At 27.6% G+C, this 26,543-nt stretch overlaps 1 protein-coding gene across 3 annotated transcripts in view; it reads right to left on the bottom strand.

The window, feature by feature from the left end:
• The window catches only part of LOC129956868 (testis-expressed protein 10 homolog), a 74,809-nt gene extending 48,577 nt beyond the window's left edge, over positions 1 to 26,232 (bottom strand). For 2 of the 3 annotated variants that reach the window (XM_056068831.1, XM_056068833.1), the window contains exons 1-3: positions 26,126 to 26,232; positions 6,260 to 6,419; positions 2,511 to 3,273 (exon numbers count right to left, since the gene is read on the bottom strand). In XM_056068831.1, the coding sequence (XP_055924806.1) occupies positions 2,511 to 3,273; positions 6,260 to 6,412 (916 nt within the window). In that variant the 5' untranslated portion in view covers positions 6,413 to 6,419; positions 26,126 to 26,232. Of the gene's footprint in view, positions 1 to 2,510; positions 3,274 to 6,259; positions 6,420 to 20,950; positions 21,122 to 26,125 lie in introns of those variants that run through there. The other variant, XM_056068832.1, reaches the window with a different exon arrangement.
• Positions 26,233 to 26,543: the final 311 nt, after the last annotated feature.

The following is a 26,543-nucleotide window of genomic DNA, read 5'->3' as shown; positions in this document are numbered from 1 at the left end:
AAAAGCAAAAATTATGATTATTAATATTAATTATTAGTTTAATTGCTGTTATACTAATATAAACATTATACTAAAATAGCAAGGAGACACTGATTTTTTTTCCCTCTTCATAATCCTTTTGAAAGCATTTCTACAATACAGTTTACATCCCTCAATGTTTTTTTTTTTTTTTTTTTTTTTCCCTTTGAAATGAAATTAGAACCCCTAAAAATATGATTTTCAACTATGTAGGATTTCACTTTTTATCAGAAATTAAAATAAATAAATATTATCAAATTTATACATTCTCTGTCTGATAATTTATACAAACACAAAGCCGTTTTTGAAATAATTATTGCTAATAGTTCATTAATCCTTTAACTATTAATGGAACATGTATGTCCACTGATAATTTAACTTTGTAGTCAAGGGTTGATGTTAAATTAAATTTGCAACATAAAATTTCAATAAATTTCTTTTAAATTTTAGCTGGAAATATCAATTTTATCATAACAGGAAAAAAAAACTAAATGTAAAAAAAAAAAAAAAAATTATATTTTGGAAAAATTATCAAAAAGTCATTCAAATACTTTAGAGATATCTATATTTGGTACTTGTCAGTTATAACAGTGACCAAACAACAGCAAGAAAAAAAATCGACAATTTGGCAATTTCAATTGGCAGCATGTGAATTGATCTATGTTTATGCACATATTCATTATGTATATATATATTCATGCAGTTTTGAATATCTTTTTATAGTTTGGCAAAAATTTTTCTTGGTGCTTTTTGGCCACCAACAAAACCAGCAAGTGCCAAATATTTTAAGAATTTTTAAAAATATCAAAAATAACTATTACATTCATATAAATTGCCTTACATCATACATAAATATAATTTTTTAGATGTCAAAATGACAACACTTTAATTTTTGACTGTCTGCTTAATGGATGATATATTTCAACAAAAAATTGATTAGGAATTTCAATATATATATATAGATTTTTTTTTTTAGCAAAGCAAAAATAAACTATGGAATATGCCATATATAGTCACAGAAGTAAAATTTACAGTCCTTTAAATAAGGTATTCAGAATTAACAAGTTCACTTTCAACATCATGGAGGGGGGGGGGATCCACCGATTTTGCTGAAAATCAATGAAACTTTAAATAGTAAACTATCTCTGAAGTTTACCTTCAAGCAAATGAATATTTTAATATCAAAGCAGCTTGCATAAATATATTTAATCGGAATGAGATAAAAGTGCAGAGAGATGATGATGAATCATTTAATACCTTTCTTAAATGAATGCAAACTGAACAAATTTAGGTGTTTATTAAAATCGGCAAATCATTTCTGGTTAACAGAACAAATATTTTTTTCTCCAAAATATTAAATTAAATTTTCTTCCCCCCCCCCAACCAGACAATGAAAATTATTTTTAATGTGTAAGAACATTACAATAAAGCAATCCCTTAGTACCAAGCAGGATTTCAAAAAAGTGTGATTGCAAATCTAAATGTACCATAAATAGGTATGCTTGTCACAAAAACTAATTGCTATGCAACTCAAAATATCACCAATCAATAAATTGCACTAATAAGTAAGCATATTTTTATCATATGTTTCGCAAATTCATTTTCTTAATTGTAATAATATGTTAAACTGTTTGATTCTATCAACTAATTTATTGTTTGTTTGATTGCATTAACATGATTCTTTAGATATTGAAAAATAAGTAATCAATATTTAATTTAAGTATACAGAAGTGTTGCTGGTGTTCCAGCAAAGATCTTATTTTCACTTTAATAAGGTAATTTGCAAATTAACAAGTGTCTAGTAGGTAATTCGCAGATTATCTAGGTAATTTGAGAAATGAAACTATTTTTTAATGGATCATCCTAATATATACACTTTAAAAACTTTATTTCAAAGCATTCTGTATCTGGATGTTCTTAACATAATTTTTTTTAAATGTACCGAAATCTATACCTTAAATTATGCTGGTCTTCTAAAAAGTAATGATTGGTCTTAAGTAATTTTCTGACAGTATGGTGGAAGGGCATCAGTCTAAATGATATAAAATTGAGTACTTTTAGATATTTACTGCCTTCTTTAGCCACTTGCAGATTAATCTGAAAGTACCCACCCCCCAAAAAAATGTAAAATTGCCTAGTTCTAGAGTTACAAATAAAAATTAGTTTACTCTCAATGTATAACCTCTTCTCTGTATGCTCTGTGGAACAGAGCCCATTTTGATACAATCTCTAAGCACTCAATTATATTTATTTAAGAGTTACAAGTTCTAATAAATTAACTTTTAAAAGAGAAAAAAAAATTCATTTTGCTTTCATTTAAGTCTTTGGAGATCTTAAGATTTTTTTTTTTAATCACAGGAATTTTAATAACATGCATAAATTTGGATAATCAATTTTCAAAATAAAATTAATATTAGAAAAAGCTATTTGTGACACTTAGCAGGTAAAACTTATTCTATTAGTGTAATATTATTAAAAAGAAAAGGACATACATTCAGAGAAAGAACTGTGCAAAGCAAAACCCTTTAGAATTGCATGAAGAATGGGTAGTATCTCGCTCACAAATTTTTTTAACTCTTCGGGATCGCAGGCATCTTCTTCCTTTAAAGAGTACAGTGAATAATCAAAATTAGCAGGCTTAGTACCACTGTTAAGGTATAAAGGAAGATTCAAAGGTTCTTTAGCATTCCAATGAACTTTCTTTGTATCATCAGTATCCATTGCAATTGGGTCATTTTTTAATACTCCAGGCAGAAAAGGGAGCATCCGTTTCAAGACATTCATTCTCCATTCATCAGTAGATATTTTGGGAGTTATAAAATCAAGCAGTTTTCGTCGATCCTCATTATCTTTATTTGCCTTGCATGAAATCAAGTTCAATAAGGAGAAAAGAATTTCACATGACTGGCAAATGACACATTTATGAGTTTTTAACAATACATCCAGAAACTTAAGAGAGTCTTGTCTCACTTGAAAAGTTATGTGGGTCATCATACAATTTAGATATGTTGTCAGTGGAGTAACAAAAGGCCTCAACTGGGTGTCAGTCAAAATTTCAGCACATAGACCAATGATTAAAATAGCCTCAGCTCTAATTTTAGGATCACTTTCTTGAAGTGTTCTTCCAAGTTCCTTCAGTATGTCAGCAAAAAATATGGGTAAAGTCTCCTTATTATTTGAAATATGCTTGAAAAGTCTCCGCATATTGTCAAATTTGATTTTAGCATCTCTACTCTTCATATAGCTGAGCAATTCCTATAAAATAAAAAATAAAATTATTCAAATTTCTTTAAATAAATTTACAAAGAAACAAATACATTATTTCGCTTTTATATTTCTTCTAGTCTGTTTTTTTTTTTTTTTCCCCTGTTGTTTACAATTACTGATCCCCTAAGATTAAGTTGCAATATTATGTGGTAATTAATGCAAGTACTTTTCAATAATTTACATTTCTCTCAGATATATACCATGGTCACTCTATGAAAATAATTATTTCTTATTTCTAAATAAAATTTCAGAGTAACTGTAATTTTAATACATCTTTCTTTAGTAGAATTTCTAGTTTCTAGATATGGTAATAGAATTTTCCCGATGGCAGTTGAATTGACTTTCGTTCAAAAAAAAAAAAAAAAACTTGTATTTGTGCATTTTTAAGAATTATTTTTTCTCCTCAACTCACAACTCTTCCTTTTTATAAAGTTATTTTCATTTTTCCCTCTTCAAAGAAGACATTTTTTGCAAGATTGTATAACTAACAGTCTGTTCAAAAGGATAATATCTGAATACCTTAAGAAGTAATTATATTTTCCTCAGCAAATTTTTACACAATTGTTCGTTATTGCATTAGTCACTAAATACTTCATTTTCTCTCTTAAATTATAGAAAATGTACCAAAACTCTTTACTTTGTAAATCTTCTTAACTTGTTGGCTAACTTAAATGAATCATTTAAAATTTTTAATCCAAGTCTATATATTATTGATTTAGAGATGTAGCTAACATAATTTATCAAGTATGACTAATGTAACAAATATTATTTCTATATTAATCATTATTTCGGAGTCTTTAAAATAACTTCTTTTTAAAATTTTAAATAATATTGCTAATATATTTTTAAAAATTAAAAGTCATTTTTTCCCCATCAGAAATCAAAATTGCAGGACCAAGCACAGCAGGGAAAAAAGAAAAGACTAAAGAAAAAGGGATAAGAAATGGAGGGGGAGAGAAGAAAGTACACAGCAAAATTGAAAATATGAAAGACAAGAGAGAAAAAAATTGAAAATGTGAAAAACAAAAGGGGGGAAAAAAAGGTTAGATTATAAACCAACAATCACCTGCTTCCATTCATCACCTCAAACATTAAGAAAAGCAGTAAGAAACATTAAGTCTTTGCCTACTAGTCCAAAGAAAAACCAGGTTGTAACGGAGAAGTTAATTTCATAAGAATGACTCTTAATTCCTGAAAGTCATTTTTCTTAAACCTGAGAAGAAAAATGACTTTCCAAAGATATTACTGAGTGTAGAAAAACTTTTTTCCATTGAGATGATGTATCTGCAATTGCTTGGGAGAAAAGAAAAGAAAAAAGGTTTGTTCAGTGGTCTGTAGTTAATGTAAATTGATTTCTCACAAACTCTTAAATAAAACACCAAAGTAGTCATACCATAAGATCATTATATCTACCAGTCATAAAGTTCCTACAGTAAGATAGACTAATACTTATCATTTACAATACATACAATAGTAATCTATTTCAGACCAATCCTTTGCAGCATATAAGTTTGTAAATATCTGGAAAATAAAACTTCGCTCGACAGGTTTTTTAAGAAAATATTTAGATACAAATCCCCCATATGATTACATAAGAATATTTTTCAATCTTATCTATATATAAACTGGTTATTTAAATAAAAAAATCATGAATGCACTTGGTTTAAAATGCTATTCGAAACAATCTGTTATATTAGTCTTCATTTTACAATTTATCTAACATTACTCATGTTTTTGAACTTACACTTAGTTTTACCATGGTGAAATCGGGCCTGAAATGGCACTATATGACATTGCCAAAATGAGAGCAGATAAAAAAAAAAAGACTCTAATAGTAATAAAAAAAAATCCTTTTTTAAAATGTAAAATTACACTACAAATCGTTAGAGCCATTTCTGAGATACATGAAATAAATAAATTTATATACATATAACAACTGCTAACAATTTAAAGTTATAAGATACACATATTTCTGCTATTGTAGAAATATTCAACATTCAATTATTTATTAATTTATAATTTAATAATATATAATAATTTATAATATAATAATATATATAATAATTATTTATAATAATTTTAATATATATTTAATAATATATAATAATTTTAATAATTTATTAATTTATACAAATATTCCATTAATTATTTGATTAATTAATTAAAAAGGATTAATATATATTTTTTAAACTGAATTTCAATGTAGAAAAATTAATTTGGTCAGATGGTGTAGCAGGATATCTCACTTAAACCATCAGCAACTTATCTCAGTTTTTGAGTCTGAGACTTTCGAACTGAATGAACTAGCAAGATTTTCAAGAAGTTCAATAGAATATGATAATGGAGTATCTCATAAGGAGTTCTATTAAATATGAAGTTATATTCAGTTACTAAATCTAATTCTAAATAATCCTTTCTGGTTAAATTAATTTGTTATATCTTTTATTGTTAATGTAACTTAAAATAAGATTTTTCACTCTAAGCCATGATTTGCTCCCACAGTAAATTAGGGAAATAGTTACAAAAGTAATTTCTTTTGAAAACATGACTATTTTTTTTAAACCATGTAGTGTTTTCAATTTGAACATGAACAAAAAAGCAATTTTTAATCTACATAATTTTAAAGAAATAGTTAAAATATTTTAACTTTTGATAAAATTTTCTTTTGTTCAAGTCCTGGCAAACACAGCACAGAGAACAAAAAAGATGTAGAAAGGTAAAAAGCAGGAAAGAGAAAGGGCAAGTGAACATATTTGAAACTCATATATTTAAAGAAAGGAATCTAAACATGCAACACTTTGATTAAGATGGAAAAAGAATCGCCAGTGCAGCTTCAAAGTTATAAAGTTACAATTACACTACAGTCCATTCGATTAGGAAATTATTTTTAGATAGTAAATTAATTAGAAGTTAATATATAAATAGAGAGACAGAGAAGTCCAGAAATAAGTCATGGATGCATGGAAAGTCATACCTTTAATGTTGGTTCATCAGCAGTTTTTTTTATCTGTTGATGCAAGTTGACTTTTCTTGTTTGAAAGGAAGTTTTGGTTTCATTTCGACCTTTGGGAAGCTGTTTACCAACCTTAAGCTTTACTTTTTGAAAATCATTTTGCTTTTTCCTCATGATAGTGCTAAAACAAAAAAAAATTATTATTATATCATGGCAAATTTTATGTCATGTACTTATATCATTTATAAAGTTCACTATTCTATATTAAATTTCTACAATAATTTTGGCTACTGCTGCAAAAATGTATAGCTATCAAAATTTTAACTGACATTTCAGAATAGGTTATTTGGAAGTGCTTTTTACGAGTATAAGAATTTGCACATAGAAGGTTGCAACAAAATCACAAAATCTTTGTGTATCAATAATTAAAGAGCTATTTTTAAAAATATAGAAATCAATAGTTTTATAAAATATAAAAAAATTATGATTTGTACAGTAGTTAATTCAATTAACAATATATGATAGAATTTTCATACTAATAAATTGAATGTGTCAAATTTCATGTAATCATGCCAATATGAATATTGATAGATTAGTACTTGGATTAATCATCAGAAATTATTTCCTTAAGACTTTTGACCTCCAAATAATCATCCCTTATAGTAACGTATTCATACTTTACAATAAATTCAAAATAAAAACATTAAACAAAACTGTAAATGTGGGTAATTTACAGAATTTTAATCTAGATGTGGGTAAATTACAGAATTTTAATCTCAAAATCACAGACCTGGAAAAAGGAAAGTAAGTAGAATAAGTGCAGAGTTCTCCTCCTTATCTTTCACCCATGCATAATATAACACATTTTATTCAACAGATCAACACCAAAATTCGACAATTTTAGTCACGAGATCATGACAAAAATTTTATTTTTCTAAAACATTTTTGAGATCCTATATTCACATTATGAAAATATATAGACGATAGATGAACAACTCGTAGACAGATCTTGCTTAAATTTTGGTACAGATATATTATTCTAAACATAAAACTGTGAGCCAAATTTTATTTATCTATTCCTTTACATGTTAAAACAGCAGCCTTCACATACATTTGAATAGACAAAGAAAAATGGATGTCATTATCTGGATGGATATTGTTCAAAATGTCACGGAAACCTGTAAATTTGGTGTAAAGTTCATGTACCAAATTCCCAAACTTTAACTATAACCAAAACTTTAGAATTATAGTATTCAGAGAAAGACGATTTAAAAAAAAAATTATATATATATTTGAGGGTACAGAATATCTAAATATAAAAACCCAAGTCAAATACAATATTTTATCTTTGTTTATTTCACATACAAGAAAGCAAAAGGTTAGTATAATCAATTTCTGAAAAGTGTTATAATGTGATATTTTTTATCAGTTTATCAAATGAAATTAGTTTCTACAAGACATATTCCTAGGGGGGGGAAATCAAGCACCATCAACATTTCTTTTGTCCAAAATTAATGGCGTTTTCAGGTTAAAAAACGTATATGAACTTATTCAGTGAAGGTCGATTTCTAAAAATATGCTACAGATTTTTAATGCTGATGCACCTTTAAAATATCTAATTAAATCAATTAAAAGCACAATTGGCAACAAACAAACAAACTGGCAAAAACAAATTTACAATTTTGACTGTTATTGCATAATTTATTGTTTTTAATTTTACAATACGACTTCTATCTACAAGACCTCAATTTCTTGGGATTTTTGGATCATGAGGCGTCAATATTTTCGGATGAAAGTCAGATTCCTCACAGAAAAAATCCCTGCCTGTGGGTGACCCTTTAGAAAGTCTTCAGGCTAGATTCATCACATCTTTTTTTTTTTCCCTTTTTATATTAAACTTTATATTTATTTCTAATTTGGTCAAGTTCATTTGTATTTTAGTTGTAGCAGCAATAGCACTCTCTAAATACAATGTATCTTTTATTAGTTTGGTTCAGGAAATATTTCTTTTTAATTGAATTTCTTAATGATTGTATTTGAATTGATAGTTTCTTACTAATACACAAGCTAATAATTGAGAATAATTACAACTCTGCAAGAAAATTACAGATTTTTGATAAGATCAACCCATGAGTATTCAAGACTTTGAATGCCCTCAAATTCAGGACATAAACAAAGATAGTTTTAAACCTTAGCTTACACTGACATAATATTCTGCACTAGTGCTAAATATAATTAAGGGGAAAAAATATGCATTTTCGGTAACTTTTTTTTCAACCACTAGGAATAAATTAGGTTATAATGTGATATTTTTTATCAGTTTATCAAATGAAATTAGTTTCTACAAGACATTTTCCTAGGGGGGGGGGGGGAATCAAGCACCATCAACATTTCTTTTGTCCAAAATTAATGGCGTTTTCAGGTTAAAAAACGTATATGAACTTATTCAGTGAAGGTCGATTTCTAAAAATATGTTACAGATTTTTAATGCTGATGCACCTTTAAAATATCTAATTAAATCAATTAAAAGCACAATTGGCAACAAACAAACAAACTGGCAAAAATAAATTTACAATTTTGACTGTTATTGCATAATTTATTGTTTTTAATTTTACAATACGACTTCTATCTACAAGACCTCAATTTCTTGGGATTTTTGGATCATGAGGCGTCAATATTTTCGGATGAAAGTCAGATTCCTCACAGAAAAAATCCCTTTAGACCCTTGGAAAGTCTTCAGGCTAGATTCATCACATCTTTTTTTTTTTTTTTTTTTTTTCCTTTTTATATTAAACTTTATATTTATTTCTAATTTGGTCAAGTTCATTTGTATTTTAGTTGTAGCAGCAATAGCACTCTCTAAATACAATGTATCTTTTATTAGTTTGGTTCAGGAAATATTTCTTTTTAATTGAATTTCTTAATGATTGTATTTGAATTGATAGTTTCTTACTAATACACAAGCTAATAATTGAGAATAATTACAACTCTGCAAGAAAATTACAGATTTTTGATAAGATCAACCCATGAGTATTCAAGACTTTGAATGCCCTCAAATTCAGGACATAAACAAAGATAGTTTTAAACCTTAGCTTACACTGACATAATATTCTGCACTAGTGCTAAATATAATTAAGGGGAAAAAATATGCATTTTCGGTAACTTTTTTTTCAACCACTAGGAATAAATTAGGTTATAATGTGATATTTTTTATCAGTTTATCAAATGAAATTAGTTTCTACAAGACATTTTCCTAGGGGGGGGGGGGAATCAAGCACCATCAACATTTCTTTTGTCCAAAATTAATGGCGTTTTCAGGTTAAAAAACGTATATGAACTTATTCAGTGAAGGTCGATTTCTAAAAATATGTTACAGATTTTTAATGCTGATGCACCTTTAAAATATCTAATTAAATCAATTAAAAGCACAATTGGCAACAAACAAACAAACTGGCAAAAACAAATTTACAATTTTGACTGTTATTGCATAATTTATTGTTTTTAATTTTACAATACGACTTCTATCTACAAGACCTCAATTTCTTGGGATTTTTGGATCATGAGGCGTCAATATTTTCGGATGAAAGTCAGATTCCTCACAGAAAAAATCCCTTTAGACCCTTGGAAAGTCTTCAGGCTAGATTCATCACATCTTTTTTTTTTTTTTTTTTTCCTTTTTATATTAAACTTTATATTTATTTCTAATTTGGTCAAGTTCATTTGTATTTTAGTTGTAGCAGCAATAGCACTCTCTAAATACAATGTATCTTTTATTAGTTTGGTTCAGGAAATATTTCTTTTTAATTGAATTTCTTAATGATTGTATTTGAATTGATAGTTTCTTACTAATACACAAGCTAATAATTGAGAATAATTACAACTCTGCAAGAAAATTACAGATTTTTGATAAGATCAACCCATGAGTATTCAAGACTTTGAATGCCCTCAAATTCAGGACATAAACAAAGATAGTTTTAAACCTTAGCTTACACTGACATAATATTATGCACTAGTGCTAAATATAATTAAGGGGAAAAAATATGCATTTTCGGTAACTTTTTTTTCAACCACTAGGAATAAATTAGGTTATAATGTGATATTTTTTATCAGTTTATCAAATGAAATTAGTTTCTACAAGACATTTTCCTAGGGGGGGGGGGGGGGGAATCAAGCACCATCAACATTTCTTTTGTCCAAAATTAATGGCGTTTTCAGGTTAAAAAACGTATATGAACTTATTCAGTGAAGGTCGATTTCTAAAAATATGTTACAGATTTTTAATGCTGATGCACCTTTAAAATATCTAATTAAATCAATTAAAAGCACAATTGGCAACAAACAAAAAAACTGGCAAAAACAAATTTACAATTTTGACTGTTATTGCATAATTTATTGTTTTTAATTTTACAATACGACTTCTATCTACAAGACCTCAATTTCTTGGGATTTTTGGATCATGAGGCGTCAATATTTTCGGATGAAAGTCAGATTCCTCACAGAAAAAATCCCTGCCTGTGGGTGACCCTTTAGAAAGTCTTCAGGCTAGATTCATCACATCTTTTTTTTTTTCCCTTTTTATATTAAACTTTATATTTATTTCTAATTTGGTCAAGTTCATTTGTATTTTAGTTGTAGCAGCAATAGCACTCTCTAAATACAATGTATCTTTTATTAGTTTGGTTCAGGAAATATTTCTTTTTAATTGAATTTCTTAATGATTGTATTTGAATTGATAGTTTCTTACTAATACACAAGCTAATAATTGAGAATAATTACAACTCTGCAAGAAAATTACAGATTTTTGATAAGATCAACCCATGAGTATTCAAGACTTTGAATGCCCTCAAATTCAGGACATAAACAAAGATAGTTTTAAACCTTAGCTTACACTGACATAATATTCTGCACTAGTGCTAAATATAATTAAGGGGAAAAAATATGCATTTTCGGTAACTTTTTTTTCAACCACTAGGAATAAATTAGGTTATAATGTGATATTTTTTATCAGTTTATCAAATGAAATTAGTTTCTACAAGACATTTTCCTAGGGGGGGGAATCAAGCACCATCAACATTTCTTTTGTCCAAAATTAATGGCGTTTTCAGGTTAAAAAACGTATATGAACTTATTCAGTGAAGGTCGATTTCTAAAAATATGTTACAGATTTTTAATGCTGATGCACCTTTAAAATATCTAATTAAATCAATTAAAAGCACAATTGGCAACAAACAAACAAACTGGCAAAAACAAATTTACAATTTTGACTGTTATTGCATAATTTATTGTTTTTAATTTTACAATACGACTTCTATCTACAAGACCTCAATTTCTTGGGATTTTTGGATCATGAGGTGTCAATATTTTCGGATGAAAGTCAGATTCCTCACAGAAAAAATCCCTTTAGACCCTTGGAAAGTCTTCAGGCTAGATTCATCACATCTTTTTTTTTTTTTTTTTCCTTTTTATATTAAACTTTATATTTATTTCTAATTTGGTCAAGTTCATTTGTATTTTAGTTGTAGCAGCAATAGCACTCTCTAAATACAATGTATCTTTTATTAGTTTGGTTCAGGAAATATTTCTTTTTAATTGAATTTCTTAATGATTGTATTTGAATTGATAGTTTCTTACTAATACACAAGCTAATAATTGAGAATAATTACAACTCTGCAAGAAAATTACAGATTTTTGATAAGATCAACCCATGAGTATTCAAGACTTTGAATGCCCTCAAATTCAGGACATAAACAAAGATAGTTTTAAACCTTAGCTTACACTGACATAATATTATGCACTAGTGCTAAATATAATTAAGGGGAAAAAATATGCATTTTCGGTAACTTTTTTTTCAACCACTAGGAATAAATTAGGTTATAATGTGATATTTTTTATCAGTTTATCAAATGAAATTAGTTTCTACAAGACATTTTCCTAGGGGGGGGGGGAATCAAGCACCATCAACATTTCTTTTGTCCAAAATTAATGGCGTTTTCAGGTTAAAAAACGTATATGAACTTATTCAGTGAAGGTCGATTTCTAAAAATATGTTACAGATTTTTAATGCTGATGCACCTTTAAAATATCTAATTAAATCAATTAAAAGCACAATTGGCAACAAACAAACAAACTGGCAAAAACAAATTTACAATTTTGACTGTTATTGCATAATTTATTGTTTTTAATTTTACAATACGACTTCTATCTACAAGACCTCAATTTCTTGGGATTTTTGGATCATGAGGCGTCAATATTTTCGGATGAAAGTCAGATTCCTCACAGAAAAAATCCCTGCCTGTGGGTGACCCTTTAGAAAGTCTTCAGGCTAGATTCATCACATCTTTTTTTTTTTCCCTTTTTATATTAAACTTTATATTTATTTCTAATTTGGTCAAGTTCATTTGTATTTTAGTTGTAGCAGCAATAGCACTCTCTAAATACAATGTATCTTTTATTAGTTTGGTTCAGGAAATATTTCTTTTTAATTGAATTTCTTAATGATTGTATTTGAATTGATAGTTTCTTACTAATACACAAGCTAATAATTGAGAATAATTACAACTCTGCAAGAAAATTACAGATTTTTGATAAGATCAACCCATGAGTATTCAAGACTTTGAATGCCCTCAAATTCAGGACATAAACAAAGATAGTTTTAAACCTTAGCTTACACTGACATAATATTCTGCACTAGTGCTAAATATAATTAAGGGGAAAAAATATGCATTTTCGGTAACTTTTTTTTCAACCACTAGGAATAAATTAGGTTATAATGTGATATTTTTTATCAGTTTATCAAATGAAATTAGTTTCTACAAGACATTTTCCTAGGGGGGGGAATCAAGCACCATCAACATTTCTTTTGTCCAAAATTAATGGCGTTTTCAGGTTAAAAAACGTATATGAACTTATTCAGTGAAGGTCGATTTCTAAAAATATGTTACAGATTTTTAATGCTGATGCACCTTTAAAATATCTAATTAAATCAATTAAAAGCACAATTGGCAACAAACAAACAAACTGGCAAAAACAAATTTACAATTTTGACTGTTATTGCATAATTTATTGTTTTTAATTTTACAATACGACTTCTATCTACAAGACCTCAATTTCTTGGGATTTTTGGATCATGAGGCGTCAATATTTTCGGATGAAAGTCAGATTCCTCACAGAAAAAATCCCTTTAGACCCTTGGAAAGTCTTCAGGCTAGATTCATCACATCTTTTTTTTTTTTTTTTTTCCCCTTTTTATATTAAACTTTATATTTATTTCTAATTTGGTCAAGTTCATTTGTATTTTAGTTGTAGCAGCAATAGCACTCTCTAAATACAATGTATCTTTTATTAGTTTGGTTCAGGAAATATTTCTTTTTAATTGAATTTCTTAATGATTGTATTTGAATTGATAGTTTCTTACTAATACACAAGCTAATAATTGAGAATAATTACAACTCTGCAAGAAAATTACAGATTTTTGATAAGATCAACCCATGAGTATTCAAGACTTTGAATGCCCTCAAATTCAGGACATAAACAAAGATAGTTTTAAACCTTAGCTTACACTGACATAATATTATGCACTAGTGCTAAATATAATTAAGGGGAAAAAATATGCATTTTCGGTAACTTTTTTTTCAACCACTAGGAATAAATTAGGTGATAATGTGATATTTTTTATCAGTTTATCAAATGAAATTAGTTTCTACAAGACATATTCCTAGCGAGGGGGAATCAAGCACCATCAACATTTCTTTTGTCCAAAATTAATGGCGTTTTCAGGTTAAAAAACGTATATGAACTTATTCAGTGAAGGTCGATTTCTAAAAATATGTTACAGATTTTTAATGCTGATGCACCTTTAAAATATCTAATTAAATCAATTAAAAGCACAATTGGCAACAAACAAACAAACTGGCAAAAACAAATTTACAATTTTGCCTGTTATTGCATAATTTATTGTTTTTAATTTTACAATACGACTTCTATCTACAAGACCTCAATTTCTTGGGATTTTTGGATCATACTAATACACAAGCTAATAATTGAGAATAATTACAACTCTGCAAGAAAATTACAGATTTTTGATAAGATCAACCCATGAGTATTCAAGACTTTGAATGCCCTCAAATTCAGGACATAAACAAAGATAGTTTTAAACCTTAGCTTACACTGACATAATATTATGCACTAGTGCTAAATATAATTAAGGGGAAAAAATATGCATTTTCGGTAACTTTTTTTTCAACCACTAGGAATAAATTAGGTTATAATGTGATATTTTTTATCAGTTTATCAAATGAAATTAGTTTCTACAAGACATTTTCCTAGGGGGGGGGGGGGGGGAATCAAGCACCATCAACATTTCTTTTGTCCAAAATTAATGGCGTTTTCAGGTTAAAAAACGTATATGAACTTATTCAGTGAAGGTCGATTTCTAAAAATATGTTACAGATTTTTAATGCTGATGCACCTTTAAAATATCTAATTAAATCAATTAAAAGCACAATTGGCAACAAACAAACAAACTGGCAAAAACAAATTTACAATTTTGACTGTTATTGCATAATTTATTGTTTTTAATTTTACAATACGACTTCTATCTACAAGACCTCAATTTCTTGGGATTTTTGGATCATGAGGCGTCAATATTTTCGGATGAAAGTCAGATTCCTCACAGAAAAAATCCCTGCCTGTGGGTGACCCTTTAGAAAGTTTTCAGGCTGGATTCATCACATCTTTTTTTTTTTTTCCTTTTTATATTAAACTTTATATTTATTTCTAATTTGGTCAAGTTCATTTGTATTTTAGTTGTAGCAGCAATAGCACTCTCTAAATACAATGTATCTTTTATTAGTTTGGTTCAGGAAATATTTCTTTTTAATTGAATTTCTTAATGATTGTATTTGAATTGATAGTTTCTTACTAATACACAAGCTAATAATTGAGAATAATTACAACTCTGCAAGAAAATTACAGATTTTTGATAAGATCAACCCATGAGTATTCAAGACTTTGAATGCCCTCAAATTCAGGACATAAACAAAGATAGTTTTAAACCTTAGCTTACACTGACATAATATTATGCACTAGTGCTAAATATAATTAAGGGGAAAAAATATGCATTTTCGGTAACTTTTTTTTCAACCATTAGGAATAAATTAGGTGATAATGTGATATTTTTTATCAGTTTATCAAATGAAATTAGTTTCTACAAGACATTTTCCTAGGGGGGGGGGGGGAAATCAAGCACCATCAACATTTCTTTTGTCCAAAATTAATGGCGTTTTCAGGTTAAAAAACGTATATGAACTTATTCAGTGAAGGTCGATTTCTAAAAATATGTTACAGATTTTTAATGCTGATGCACCTTTAAAATATCTAATTAAATCAATTAAAAGCACAATTGGCAACAAACAAACAAACTGGCAAAAACAAATTTACAATTTTGCCTGTTATTGCATAATTTATTGTTTTTAATTTTACAATACAACTTCTATCTACAAGACCTCAATTTCTTGGGATTTTTGGATCATGAGGCGTCAATATTTTCGGATGAAAGTCAGATTCCTCACAGAAAAAATCCCTTTAGACCCTTGGAAAGTCTTCAGGCTAGATTCATCACATCTTTTTTTTTTTTTTTTTTTTTTTTTTTCCTTTTTATATTAAACTTTATATTTATTTCTAATTTGGTCAAGTTCATTTGTATTTTAGTTGTAGCAGCAATAGCACTCTCTAAATACAATGTATCTTTTATTAGTTTGGTTCAGGAAATATTTCTTTTTAATTGAATTTCTTAATGATTGTATTTGAATTGATAGTTTCTTACTAATACACAAGCTAATAATTGAGAATAATTACAACTCTGCAAGAAAATTACAGATTTTTGATAAGATCAACCCATGAGTATTCAAGACTTTGAATGCCCTCAAATTCAGGACATAAACAAAGATAGTTTTAAACCTTAGCTTACACTGACATAATATTATGCACTAGTGCTAAATATAATTAAGGGGGAAAAATATGCATTTTCGGTAACTTTTTTTTCAACCACTAGGAATAAATTAGGAACAGGTCTACCATAAGATCACATAACAAATTTCATTTACCTATTGTATTTTTCAGTTACTGCATTCCCACGCATAAGATTGATGATGAGTTGAAATTATGATGGATCTGGTCCAAAATTTGATAAACATTAACAATTGTGATGCTAAAATTCATACCAAATTTTATCTATTTAGCCCACAAATTTCAAAAGGGGGGGGGCAATACCATGCACTGGAACATTACATAGGGTTGGTAGTACTTTAATTACTTTTCCTTCATTATATTATTCTAAAAGTTATTCTGTTTATTAATTTATTTACTACTGAAAAAAGAAACAGATTGCAAATCATTGAACAACTAATGCTAATGAAACTGGAAATCAGCAGCTGCAGAATTGATCAAACTATACAAACTTCAAACATCTTAATTTTTAATTTATTATTAATTATATAAATAAGAAATTTAATATAAATAATCTTATTTAGGTATTTAGTAAACAATTTTTACAACATCTAATAATGATTATTTTTTTTTTCTTCTTCTATATTCTTATTAAATAGAAATAGAATAGGTAAAGACAAAGTAATATCTTATTACTAGGTATGATAAGCTATTATAAAAGAACAGCATTGGAATTTTTTGCCCCTTTGCATGATCCTGAAAATATTAGTTAAACTAATCCTTTACATTTTTTAGTTATCATATTCATATGCATATTGGCAGACTTTTTAATGATGAGTTTTATAAAAAATTGTTAAAATTCCATTTTAGCTCATATTTTCATATCAAACATAATTCCAATTTTTTTTTTTTTTTTTTTTTTTTTTTTTTTTTTTTGCATTGTGGCAAAGCCTAAAAATAGAGATTCATCAAAATCACGAAATTTAATTTTTTTTGGCAATTACAATAATTTTTCTTCATATATAAATACAAAAAAAAACACTCCCCTTTTTACAAACATTTCCTTGAGTTACTTTCATATGTTACTAACTTAGAGATATTACTGATTATAATTACTCATTATTACACTTTAATTTATACATTTTTTTTTATATAATGCTACCTTTTCTTTAAACAAATACAGTTTGTACAAAATAGTAAAATTACCTCCCAAACCAAATGTTAATAAATAATAAATGGTAATCTTAACTTATCATGGAATTTATGTGATTTACTTAGCAATTTTTCCATTTTTAAAAATGGCATTCCTGTTAATTGAAGGCTCGAAAACCTATTTTAAATTATAATTAATCATATCTCTTAATATATATAGATTGTGACAGGCTGATTTCTTCCATAAAGAAAGCAAGCAAACCATATTTATATATGACAGGGGTTCTCAATTTATGGTACATATGACATAAACAGTTCATTCCATTATTTATAGAAGAACATTCTTTTACTTTCTTGTATACAAAGAACAGAGAAAGTATTGTCATCATCATAAAATTTGAACTTCAGATTTTGACTAATCTCCATATTTTAGACCTCCTTAAGTTCGAAAAGCGTTTCTGGAAAATGTCTGTCTATCCATCTGTGACAAAGATAACTCAAAAATGCTTTGAGCTACAGGATTAAATTTGGTAAATGGTTTTTATACCAAATTTGTTGACTTCTATCAAATTTTAAGCAAAATCAGTTCCAAAGAAGTCTGTCTATCCAACTATTTTAATATAACGCAATAATAACAAAATGAAGAAAGCTAGAATCATAAATTTAGTACACAAATTCAACATTGTTAATGTAGATGCCTCTTGAATGTTTGATCTCATCCAATAAGGGCTTAACCATCTAATGATCTTTACTTTATGAAACATGTAAATGCAATGTCAAAAATACAAATAAATACATCAATTTTGGCATGGGATTTTTATGTCTACAAGTGCAGTTTTATGCCAAGTCTTGGTTTCAATTGGATGGAAAGAACAGGTTCACAACCGAAATTCAATTTTCAGATACCTTTAACCACATGCCAGGAATTAATCCCCAAGTATCGCACGATATTCAATAAAAATGCTAAATTAACTCCAAAGGTTAATATTTCGTAACTAATTCCTTGCAAGGCATTTTCTGAAATAACATCTTTCTTGGAGAATATGAGAGAAAGTTTTGGAAAGACTACTCCTGCTGATTTTTAGAAAAAAAATTTAAATGATTGTTCAAAATGAATAAAAAAATATTGTATCTTTTTTAACATTTTGTTTCAGTGCTTATTATTTAATAATATGATTATTTCAACATTGATATCTCTTTCCTCTTAAATTGCTATCTATGATGATATACACTGGGGTTGCCATGCTAAAAAAAAAAAAAAAAAAAAAAACATTTTCAGATATTTTATGAGACAGAAATCTCCAGATTGAGTCCAAAAAAGTTAATTCATCCAATTTTTAAATGAGAATATATATATTTTAAGAAAAGCAATCAGATTTTTGGTACAGGTTTAATAAAGGTCTCATATATGACATAATATGTAATGGCAACTTTTTCATTATGCACATCTTATAATCAATCTAGAATTCATTTCAGCAACTTTGCCCTTATGGTATAAATAATATGAAGTTGGCTAGGTAACAAAATAAGTTTACAATATAAAATATCAACAATGGGAACCTGTATCAAAACTTCTAATATCTTTCAAGAAATCATACCTTTACAACATTGAATTTTATTGTATTTTAAATTAAAAATAAATGAATATGTTATTTTGAAAAAATATTCAGTTTTTCCCGCCACAGTCATGGTATCACAATCTTTTAGAATAAATTACATATTCTGTATGAAAACAGGACATTTTTCATTTTCCTAAACTCATAAATCTCAATCCAACATTTTAAAACATGGAATCTTCCAGAGAACACATGTCATCTCTTTCACAACATATGCACTAATTATCTAAATTTGATAGCATTCTTTATTAATAGAAACAAATGTAAAGTAAGAAATATTTAGCTTAGTTTAAAATTTAACAGCAAGTCTTCAATATAAAGGAATTTCTTTCCATTTTCATTTCCATGAAAAGTTGTTTCTTAAGAGCAGAAATGTAATTTTGTAATGGATAAATATTATATTTGTATAATAAATGTAATTTTGTAATGGATAAATATCATATTTGTATAATAAATATCATCAAAATTAAGACAGCCAAGCATTGTATTGACAGTGCCTAGAAAGAAAGTTTTCAGTTACTGAAGAGTAAGATGCCTCCCCACTATTCATCCCAAATTCAGAAAGCAACCCTGCTTGCCAAGGGAAACTTTCTACCAATCTTAAGTAAAATCAAATGACATCAAGAAGTGCTACCACTACATACCACATAATAAATGAATAGTCCATAACACATGTGTAACTGTGACTTTCTCTTACATTATTGCCAATTATTCAGTAAGATTTAGTAGCGATATTTGTTTATTACTACGGATTTCATACAAAAAAATACTTTGTAAGTTACGTTTGTGCTTCATCTTTCACAAATCAAGATTCATCTTTGAAAATGAGCTTTCCACATAGAAAAACCTTTTTTGGGCATTCTGTAAAAACACAAATAATTACACAGACATTTTCATATCATGTATAATCCCTTAAATAATAGAAAATGAATAATTTTTCTAAAATATTATGGAAATAATATTTTGCTTCTTTTCCAAAATTCAAATAGGTGCAACATGAATTTGTCTTATACTTGAATGTAATAAATTTAAAGCTTGGTATACTGAAATCGGTTGCAATGAAACAGACCAGATAAACACATTAATTTTTTTTTATTATCCATTATTTAATTAAAAAAAATCTAATATTTTTATTATATAGCAACGTTCATTACCATTAAAAAATTTCATTCTAATATAACCAAATAATATGAATTTAAAATGATTTATTCTTTTACTATAACCACTTTATTTAGAAGCATTTATTTTAAATTAAATATCTTTCACGGTGAACAAATTTTTAATTCTTATACACATAGTGCAAAAAGGAACCTTTTTTTTAAATATTAAAAAAACACTATTTTGTTAAATATTAAAACAAAAAAACATTTGAGAGCCCTTATTATAGACTAGCCGCCTTTGGCGACCAGCCGGTTTGCCAATCTTAATGTTTGTTTAAATTTTAATAATTAAATATTTTACGCAATTCCTACTTTAATAGATTCTTCATCAAAATATTTTAAAACTTCAAATTTTGATAGTCATATAATTCACTCATAATATTATAAAGGCCTTCAGTCATAACGTAATATGTACCTCTCTAATTTTCTGTTAGCTCTCGTAGAATTTATGCTTTAAATTAAAGTGGAAAGAAATAATCTGCAATTAATATAATAATATTTTTCACTGAAACAAAGCATTTTTTTTTATAATATGACTATTGATAAGAGTCACTGAGCATTTAAACTTTATGGGCACTAAAGAATATCTTTCTTAATTTATGTAATGTCTGAAGAATTTGTCAACAAAATTTTCTCAGATTCATCATGAACAGATTGATTAAATAACAATGTTTAATTTTAAATGCATCAAACACTAAGAAAATAAAATAAATCATTTAAAATAATCGGTCGAAAACAGGTTTAAAAAATTACTTAAAAAACTAAGTACTTAAAACTATAAGAATATAAAAAAAATATATAACATAAATACAATTCAATTACAAAAGCATGCAACTAACCTAAAAATAATTTACATCAAGGAAAGGAAAGGAATGAGGTTTGTTTTCCGGCGTATGCTCCTGAACGGATTCTTAGACTTGTGCCGGGTTCACAAAAATCAAAACTCGAATATCACAAAATTTTTTTTAAATCTGCCAGAAGCCACAAATTTACATCAAGAATCATCCGTTGATAATATTGTCAACAATCAGAACACAATGCGCATGCGTTAATTTTTACGCTAGTTACGGCAACGCAAATGCGTGAATTTTTCTACGCCAGTTGGGGTAACGCTATGCAGATTAGAAATTTTTATTTTCCTTTATTCTGTGTTATTTTAATTCAAAAGTACTTCAGAATGCATCTGAAAGATCGATTCATTAACAATGTTTAATTTTAAATGCATAAAACATTAAGAAAATAAACAGAATCGTTTGAAATAATCGGCCGAAAAATATTAACCCTAGCCTCATTACTGTTGGGGAAAAAAGCTGAAGCCTTACTCATTTGGCGTTGGAAAAATGAAAAGATTTTTTGGCGGGAAAGTTAGTTTTAAATTAATAATTAAAATTCTAATTAAAAATTCAAAAAAAAGGGACCCCAAGTGCACATTCCCTACCTCCAAGATATACATGTACCAAATTTGGTAGGTGTAGGTCAAACGGTCTGGGCTGTAGAGCGCCAACACACACACACACACACACACACACACACACACACTGAGCTTTATATAAGATCAATATACTTTTTACAACTATCTAAAACAATAAAAAACCCAACTTGGAATTTGCAGAAAATATTGGGCCCATGGCAACAAGTGCAGGGTCTTCCTTCAAATTTGTACCATTAGAAAGCAAAAAAAAAGAACAAAAAATTAATTATCAAGATTAAAAATTCATAATTTTTTTCCCCACTTAGTTTTTGAACTATAATATTATAGCAAGATATTTCTGTCAGATAGAGAATGGAAAAATTATAGAAACACTATCCTAATCCATTGTCAGAAGTACAGAAACTGTATGATATATGATAATTCATAATTTGAGAGTTCTTTAGTTTCATATGTTGAATAAAATAAAATTTAAACTTATAACTGGAAGCTGTAATCAAAAGCTCAGTTTATTTTAAATTTATTTGTTATTCCGCATTACAAACGAGCATCAATTATCCAAATTCAATAGGCATTAACTAATTTTTCTATGAAATAATTCAAATATTTACATATATATTTGAATTTTCTACATGGGTACACAAATTTTTTTTTATCTAAGAAAAAAAAATTTAAAAAAATATCCTTTTATTGCAGCAAGAGTTTAGCAGTTATACAAGTCCAATGAAAGTAGACATAGTAGGACATAACTGAACAATATAAAAATTCTATTGGCTAAAGATGCTTGAAATCAACTGTTAAGAATTATACTTGACTCAATACATTATTCCAAGGAAATTTGCCAATATAAAAAAGAGGAGGGAGGACAATGGTTATTGTGTACATCTGAAGTAAAGTATTAAACTGATCAGTATTTAACAATTTTGGCAAAAGAGTTGACACCACTTGAAAACTCAAAATAGAAACCAAATGAAATCGGAAATTGCTTAAATTGTAAGGTTATTATTTGGTAATATAGACAAACAAAGCAGAAAAATATTATAGAATAAAAATTCTTATATTTTGTATATCAAAAGTTTCTTGAAAAAATCCTTTAACACTTTTCAATTCGCCAGATTAAAAAAAAATACTGCAATGAGCCTGTCAATTCATTGATTAATGGGGGGGAAAAAAAGAAATTACTTTTTTTTTTTTTTTTTTTGTCTTTGTTTACACAGCCCGATATCTTCTGACTTATTACTATCAGCATTACTTTTCATTCCAGTTCAATCAGATACATGGTAGTAAATGGCACCAAGTTGCAATTATTCGAAGATGATACATTGTCAAATGCGTTAATATCTTTAAAATTTTTAATGTTTAGGTAGATTTGGCTGGAATTTTCATATATTCACGATAAATCCGGCACAAAATTCTCTGGATTTACTATTTTTTTTTTCTTAGTGAAATGAAGGAGATGAAAAGAAAATTAGAGCCATTATATTAAATTTTAATTTTATATGAAATATTACAATTTTGTAATAAGTTCATCTTTTTTTCCCCCCTTATATTTCCAATACGCCAAAGGGATTTTCGGCCGGTAACTCAATAGTAATATCAATGAAAACGAAACATTACGGAAACCATAAGTGGTGCTTCATCGCTGAAATTTGCCTTTGAGAATCTGACAGTCGATTCACCTGTTTTATTAATCGTTTTAAACAGGGCCGCCGCGTGGGGGTGGCAAAATTGTTCACCGCACAAGGGCGCATCGTCCAAGGGGGCGTCAAAATTTATAGTACTTATAGTTTTTTAATTTGATGTTACTTAAATAAAAGTTGTTAATTATATGCTTACAATTTTGCATGTTTTTTATTTTCTAAGCAATAAAATGAGATTTAATTTTATATTTTAATTTAATTTAATTTTTATTTTCGATTCTGCGGGTTGCTTTCGTTTGTGTAAAACAAAATTTGCTTGCCGATACGAACAATAAAAACACATTCCGTTTGGAGTTTGCGCTACCATATTGAACGTGTTAAAAATCCAACAATTTGTAATATGTAACTACAGGAATTGGGAATGTTTTGTATCAGCATATATTTATTCTTTATGTGCTATGAAGCTGTTGCGGCTCAACATCGTAGTTTAGTTTTTTTTTTTTTTTTTTTTTTTTTTTTGGAATGATCGTAGCAGCACTACCATGCGTGTATGCCCTTGAATTAACAGGGAATACCCTTATTTTTAATCATATACGTAGTCGCTGCTCATAAATTGCGTACTTTCTGTAAATTGCTTTGCAAGGAAAGTACTGTGATTAATAGTTTTCACATCTTTTTTTGTTTATAATTGCTCCAAAAAGTAGGATTATTATTTAAATGTAAGTGAACAATCTAAATATATTATTAGTATTATTTTCATAGCAGTAGAGATTCATAAAGAAAACAATTCATTAAGAAAAACTTTTATCTTTCAAATTAACAAAATAATTCAAAAAGCAACTTTTTATTTATCTGTATAAAACACAGATAAATCTTACCCTTAATTGGGCAGAATTTGATTTATCTATTTCTGATATACAATTACAATTTTCAAATAATCGGAAAAAAATCTAAAAAAAATTACTAATGATTATAGCTCTTTTTCATTAAAAGTTTATAATTATTATGTACCTGAGATGTTTTCAATATTTGATTTGCTTATAACAAATGCTTTTTAGTAATTTGTATCAATATTGGTTTAATTTATTTAAATATTTTGAATCAGCAGAAAGAAGAAAAAATTTAACACTAAATTCTCAGAAATAAATTTTCTGCTAAAAAAAAAAATGTTTCTAAATTTTTGAGGGCACTCTATATCCCCTGCTCTGCTCATTCTCTAAATTTAGTTGTAAATGATGCAGCTAAAATTTCCTTTGAAACACTTAATTTCTTCGGAGTAATGCAGGGGCTTTACAGCTACTTTTCTTCATCCGTTAAACGTTGGTCTATTTTGCAATAGTATGTTGAAAATCGAACTTTGAAGCCACTCTCCAACACCAGATGGGAAAGTAGAATTCAAGCTTCAAGACCATTGAAAAACGATTTGAAGGGAATTTTGAGAGCGTTAATAAATATTCAAGAAGATCAAACAAGAAACATGGAATCAAGAACTCAAGCAAAAAGTTTGATTCAGAAGGTTTCCTTGTTTAAATTCATTTGTTCCATTAATATCTGGCACAATATTTTAAATTTAGTAAATGTGGTAAATAAAATAATACAAAATTCTAAATGTGATTTTCAAATCGTGACTGACAATTTACAAAATCTTATATCAGAACTAAATAATTGTTGATCAGATGAAGTGTATGAACATGCAATTGCCAATGCAAGTATCGTTGCTGATGATTTGGGGGTGGATACTGATTTTCCACAAAGTCGAAACAGGTTTAAATGTTAATGTTATGTTAATGAAAAGGACATTGATGGATTAAATTTGTTCGAAGAAATAAAATCTTTGTGATGTTTTACCAAAGAGGACATGTCACCTATTGATGTTTTAAATTATATTTATGAAAACAATCTTACTGATACATTTCCAAATATTGCAATAGCTTTACAGATTTCTTTAACCCTGCCAGTTTCGGTGGCTACTGGAGAACAAAGTTTTTCAAAACTTAAAATTTTAAAAAACTACATGCGATCTACCATGACGCAGGGGAGATTGTCGGACTTGTCAATTATATCCATAGAGAGCGAAATTTTGGATAAATTAAACATAAAAGCATTGATACGAGCGTTTGTAGCTGTTAAAGCTAGGAGAAACAATATTTGAATATATTTTCCAATTTTTATATTTTATACTTAAAAAATGTTTTATCATTGTTTTGTTTTTAAAATTTATGAAATAACAAAAAACAGTAAGACAAACGTGTTTTAATATTATAATTTTAAAGCTTTTCATTTCGAAAGTCAAATTTTGAATACTATAAAAGAGTATTTTACATATAATTTGCAGCACTTTATAAGAGTGCAACAGAACCTCATAAAGGGGCACCAAATTTCAATTTGAACAAGGGCGCCTAATACCCACGCGGCGGCCCTGGTTTTAAACATAAATATTTAATAAGGAACTCTTATACACCTATCTAATGATTAATCAAAAGAATCATAAGGAAAGGCCTGATTAATGTGAGATAAATTAAAAAATTGGTATGAAATGACGCTTATGAACTTTACTATCATATGAATCAAGCTAACTAGAAAGAGATAGTTCTCTAGATAATTATAATGAGTTTCATAGTATTTTAATTCAACTTTTGAAACGAAATGAAGTTCTCGGCGTCCTGAGGCTGTCTAAATGACTTCTACTTTTAACTAATATTGGGGCATTGTTTACAAAACTGGTCATTCATAATATACGTGCCAATCGAATCAAAAAATCTGATAAACACTTAAAGATAGTCATTTTATAATGTCACACAAAAAATACAAAACAATGGTTAAAAGTAAAAAAAAAAAAAAAAAGAATACGATGATGATCAACCAGCTTGGTTAGACAGAGCAAAAAGCTGAAGATAAAAATTTTAACAGAAAGTCTAATATAAGAATAAGAAAATAATAATTACCTTTACAAATTTCCCCAACTTCAGTTATTTCCAATTAATGCAAAATATTAAATACAATAATTAGGATCGTCACAAAGAGAGCAAATAATTCTATGCTATAGGTAATGAATTGGTTGCAGTTAACTCGAAGACATTGTTTACATTAAAACGAATTTTCAAAATAATGTGAAAAATATTAATCAGTTTTCCATATTTGAAAAAAAAAAATATGAGTAAATGATTTTTTATAATCTTTTACACCAATTGTAAATCTACAATAGACTTTCTACTTTTGTTTTATCTTAGTTTTTAAAAAAGAGTGCTTTCTCATCGCTTTTCCTAATGGCTTTTAACTTTCGTAGATACAAAACATTAAATTATTAAAATATTAGATAATTATATAGCATTTTGAGTTAACGTCTATATATTCTCTATTACT

The sequence above is a fragment of the Argiope bruennichi genome, chromosome 11 (assembly GCF_947563725.1).
Source record: "Argiope bruennichi chromosome 11, qqArgBrue1.1, whole genome shotgun sequence".
NCBI classification, from domain to species: Eukaryota; Metazoa; Arthropoda; class Arachnida; order Araneae; family Araneidae; genus Argiope; species Argiope bruennichi.
Note: the sequence above shows the minus strand (reverse complement) of the source record. Positions and strands in the feature narration are given on the sequence as shown.